Source organism: Sardina pilchardus, chromosome 12 (assembly GCF_963854185.1).
Source record: "Sardina pilchardus chromosome 12, fSarPil1.1, whole genome shotgun sequence".
NCBI classification, from domain to species: domain Eukaryota; kingdom Metazoa; phylum Chordata; class Actinopteri; order Clupeiformes; family Clupeidae; genus Sardina; species Sardina pilchardus.
The window spans coordinates 34,243,003-34,248,002 of record NC_085005.1 but is presented as its reverse complement, the minus strand read 5'-3'; the positions used below and the strand labels follow the sequence as shown (position 1 = coordinate 34,248,002).

The 5,000-nt window shown below is 45.4% G+C and overlaps 1 protein-coding gene across 2 annotated transcripts in view; it reads right to left on the bottom strand.

Annotated features, from left to right (window-relative positions):
• The window catches only part of esr1 (estrogen receptor 1), a 14,835-nt gene that overhangs the window by 5,493 nt on the left and 4,342 nt on the right, over positions 1–5,000 (bottom strand). For both annotated transcript variants that reach the window (XM_062550088.1, XM_062550087.1), the window contains one exon: positions 2,480–2,618. In XM_062550088.1, coding sequence (XP_062406072.1) covers positions 2,480–2,618 — 139 coding nt within the window. The remainder of the gene's footprint in view (positions 1–2,479; positions 2,619–5,000) is intronic.

The following is a 5,000-nucleotide window of genomic DNA, read 5'->3' as shown; positions in this document are numbered from 1 at the left end:
TCTCCGTCCATCTTTCTCATCCCCCTCTCTCTCTCTGTCATTCTTTCTCATTTTTTCCGCTCTCTCTCCAGCTCATTCTCTCATTCTCACCCCCATCTTATTCTGCCCCCCCATCTCCCATCTCTCTTAAGGATGATGGCTTTGATTAAATGTGTTCCTTGTGAGTCTAGAATAGCCGCTGGGTTGTGAAGACTGCTCCAGCACCAGTGTGTGTGTGTGTGTGTGTGTGTGTGTGTGTGTGTGCGTGCGTGCGTGCGTGTGTGTGTGTGTGTGTGTGTGTGTGTGTGTGTATGTGTGTGTGTGTGTGTGTGTGTGTGCGTGTGTGTGTGTGTGGTTGTGAAGACTGCCCCAGCGCCAGGCAATCTGAAATCTGGGTCCTTCACAAGAATCACTTGGGCTTATTTTTGGAGCTCTGGTCCCTGTTGCCAATGTCATACAATGTCATATTTTGAGCACTGTCAGTGGCATAAAATAGTGTTTTTTGAAGCGCTAACAGTCATCATAAACCAGGGCTGCCAAGTCTCACGCTTTGGGCGTGACAGTCACGCAATTTGACCCATTCTCACACCACACGCCATACTTGACATTTGTCACGCAAAATATTTCCCCATTCAGTGCACTATATATATATTTTTTTTTTCATGATGATAATTGCCTTGGTCATTGCCTTGCCATAGTTCGAGCTCTGATTGACTGACAGCAATAACCAATCCATCAGTCCTTTGTGCCTAAATCTCACCAACCACGGAAGGCATCACGCAATATAAACAAATCAGAAGCAACGTAAGGCGGGTCTTGGCGCCTCTAACTTATCTTTCAAACACACAACAGCGCCGACTCCGACAATTAGATTTAAAACGTTCTACTGCTTGCTAGATTTTGTTTACTGTTGATTCGCTGTTTCTCCTTGATTTTCCAAGTTAACGTTAAGGCTGCTAAGTCTATAATTGTCACTTGTTGCAGAGCTGTGTAACATTTATTTGCCTCTTTCTTGACAATTTCACACTTGAAAAATCGACTCTAATCGGAGCTGCCAAATGTCACGCTTTTAGTGTGACAGTGAAAAAAAAAATTTCGCCGCCGACCTATGCTCGGCGGACGAACTCTCACACTTGCCATTTTCTGAAACTTGGCAGCCCTGATAAACACTGAATTATTTGTGCTATTACCATGAATTCCATTTTTAAAAATGGAAAGCTAGCGAGGTAGTAACACAGATCATTCATTCAAAGCTAGAGCTGGCTACTGGCTAGTCTGGTTTTCACCATACTAAGCTCAATCTTTTAAGATTGAACATTAGTCTGGGGAGGCTGCGCTTTGTTTCTACTGCACAAGAGGCATGATCAATAATGGGCATCGTTCAAATGACTCCATACACAATTGCCACAAGCAGGGCTAGTTGGTAAATTAAACTTTTACCAGAGCCGGTTGGTAGAATCGCAAACACGTCCTTCTTCTGTATGATCTGTTCCAGAGCAAATTTTTGTTCTGTTTTCAAAGGCTAGAGAAGAGAGGGTCTATCCACGTATCCAACAAATCCAACTTGTTTCAGTGCTCAGTTTGAGTCTCTGATGGTGTGGAGGAGCATCAGTGGTAACATGGGAATCTTGCACATTTGGCAAAGCACAATCAATTCTGAATCATGTATTTACGCAACATTATACTGCCATCCAGGCAATATCTTTTCCAGGGAAGACCTTGAATAGTTCAGGAAAACAATATCAATTCTAGATAGATAGATAGATAGATAGATACTTTATTGATCCCCAAGGGGAAATTCAAATTTCTGCAATTCTGCACTCATTTAAGCAGTATTTCTCCACAGAGGAAGAGTCCAGGCGCTAAAATGGGTTTACGAGACTCCACCACTGAGAGGGTCATGTTGGAGCAACATCAGAGGTCAGAGTTCAAAACTAGAGGTCAGGCAGAATGCCCATCAGAGTTCTAGTATATCTCACAATAACCATGCACTGTGCTGATAACGGATGAGGCCCTGGGCGAAGTTAAGCTTTCCTACCTGTCTAGGATAAGCTCCTGAGTGAAGGTGAGGTTCCCCTACCTGTCCAGGATAAGGTCTTGAGTGAAGATAAGCTTTCCTACCTGTCTAGGATAAGGCCCTGGGCAAAGATAACTACCTGTTTAGGATAAGGTCCTGGGCGAAGATAACTACCTGTCCAGGATAAGGTTACCTGTCTAGGATGAGGTCCTGGGCGAAGATAACTACCTGTCTAGGATGAGGTCCTGGGCGAAGATAACTACCTGTCTAGGATGAGGTCCTGGGCGAAGATCAGCTTCCCTGGGCAGGATAAGGTTACCTGTCTAGGATGAGGTCCTGGGCGAAGATAAGGTTACCTGTCTAGGATGAGGTTACCTGTCTAGGATGAGGTCCTGGGCGAAGATAACTACCTGTCCAGGATAAGGTTACCTGTCTAGGATGAGGTCCTGGGCGAAGATAACTACCTGTCCAGGATAAGGTTACCTGTCTAGGATGAGGTCCTGGGCGAAGATCAGCTTCCCTGGGCAGTGGATGGACCTCCAGATGAGTCCGATCATCAGGATCTCCAGCCAAGAGCTCTCCAGCAGGTGCACCTGGTCATGCAGCGACAGCTCCGGGAACCCTGCAGCCAATCAGACGTGAGGAAACAACAAAAAGGTGTTGTCATAGTGATTGGTGACAACAAAAAGGTGCTGTCACCCTGGTGATAGAAGACTACATCACTATGACATCACAATGTTACAACTGTCCAAATCAGCATCACATCTCCCGAAAGCACCACTCCACGTTTACAACATGGCCGACACAAACACCTGAATCACTCACTAACACGTTCACAACGTGGCTGACACAAACACCTGAATCACTCACTAACACGTTCACAACATGGCCGACACAAACACCTGAATCACTCACTAACACGTTCACAACGTGGCTGACACAAACACCTGAATCACTCACTAACACGTTCACAACATGGTCGACACAAACACCTGAATCACTAACACGTTTACAACATGGTCGACACAAACACCTGAATCACTAACACGTTCACAACGTGGTCGACACAAACACCTGAATCACTCACTAACACGTTCACAACGTGGTCGACACAAACACCTGAATCACTCACTAACACAGCACCTGCATAAGCATTGGTGTTTGGTCGCTTCTAACTTCATCTCTGTTTTGATCCTAATGAATGAACTGGGATAGCTAAGTGCTATCAAAGCAGCGCTGTGCACCAGAGCCAGTGAGGGCACACATTGAAACGTGAGAGGTATTTATCAACTCATCTTAGTTAAGGGAATAACATAGTTTAATATGAAAAAACGGTGAAGTGTTCCTTTCAGTATGAGGTTAACTGATTGAAATATAATAGCTATAATGTGTGTGTGTGTGTGTGAGTGTGTGTGTGTTTCTCTGTGTTATGGAGAGTGACGCTGTCTGTAGACCACTTGCACTGAAGCAGATTTTCCATCAGACAACACTAATCACTCTCCTGCCCCACCTCTCCCCATTGCCATGGCGATCCCCTGAATAAAGCACAGGCAAGGCTGTTGCCAAGGACACCATGGTCTAGTGCTCATGGTAACCAAGAAGGGCCAGGTTGTTCCGTGGCAGAAGTGGACTCATGGACATGTGGAGACAGAGCTTTGGAGCTTTGGAACTTCAGCACTGTGGCTATGACCACAGGTTCAGCAGAAGGGCTAGCGTGGTGACTAGCGCTGTGGTTATGGCTGCAGATTCAGATATGTTGACATGTATCAAAATTAATTGAAATATTTCGCTGAATGAAATCAAAATGTGTGGTAAAGGGAGGTCATTGTGGAGTTGGTAGGGGCATGGACCTCCCTAAGATGAATACAAGGGCAGGGAAGTCATTTTTAGGGTTAAGGGTTTACTGCCACGCGATCATATGAACGAGCTGGTTTAGGGTTAAGTTTTAGGGTTTATGGTTAAGGGTTTAAGGTTAGAGTTAAGGGTTAAGGGTTAAGGTAGTGCCCACCTGGGATCCTCTTGACCCATGTGATCATGTGAACGAGCTGGTTTAGGGTTCATGGTTAAGGGTTTAAGGTTAGAGTTAAGGGTTAAGGGTTAAGGGTTAAGGATTTAGGGTTAGGGTAGTGCCCACCTGGGATCCTCTTGGCCCATGCGATCATGTGAACGAGCTGGTTTAGGGTTAAGGTTTAGGGTTTATGGTTAAGGGTTTAAGGTTAGAGTTAAGGGTTAACGGTTAAGGGTTAGGGTTAAGGGTTAAGGGTTAAGGGTTTAGGGTTTAGGGTTAGGGTTAAGGGTTTAGGGTTAGAGTTAAGGGTTAAGGGTTAACGTTAAGGGTTTAGGGTTTAGGGTTAAGGGTTAGGGTTAACGGTTAAGGGTTAACGGTTAAGGGTTTAGGGTAGTGCCCACCTGGGATCCTCTTGGCCCATGCGATCATGTGAACAAGCTGGTTTAGGGTTTATGGTTAAGGGTTTAAGGTTAGAGTTAAGGGTTAAGGGTTAAGGGTTTAGGGTTAAGGGTTAACGTTAAGGATTTAGGGTTAGGGTAGTGCCCACCTGGGATCCTCTTGGCCCAGGCGATCATGTGAACGAGCTGGTTTAGGGTTAAGGGTTTATGGTTTATGGTTAAGGGTTTAAGGTTAGAGTTAAGGGTTTAGGGTTTAGGGTTAAGGGTTAGGGTTAAGGGTTAAGGTTAGAGTTAAGGGTTAAGGTGTAGGGTGTAGGGTTTAGGGTAGTGCCCATCTGGGATCCTCTTGGCCCAGGCGATCATGTGAACGAGCTGGTTTAGGGTTTAGGGTTAGAGTTAAGGGTTAAGGGTTAAGGGTAAGGGTTAGGGTTAAGGGTTAGAGTTAAGGGTTTAGGGTTAAGGGTTAGGGTTAACGTTAAGGGTTAGGGTTAAGGGTTAGGGTTAAGGGTTAAGGGTTAAGGATTAAGGGGTAAGGGTTAAGGGTTAAGGGTTTAGGGTAGTGCCCACCTGGGATCCTCTTGGCCCAGGCGATCATGTG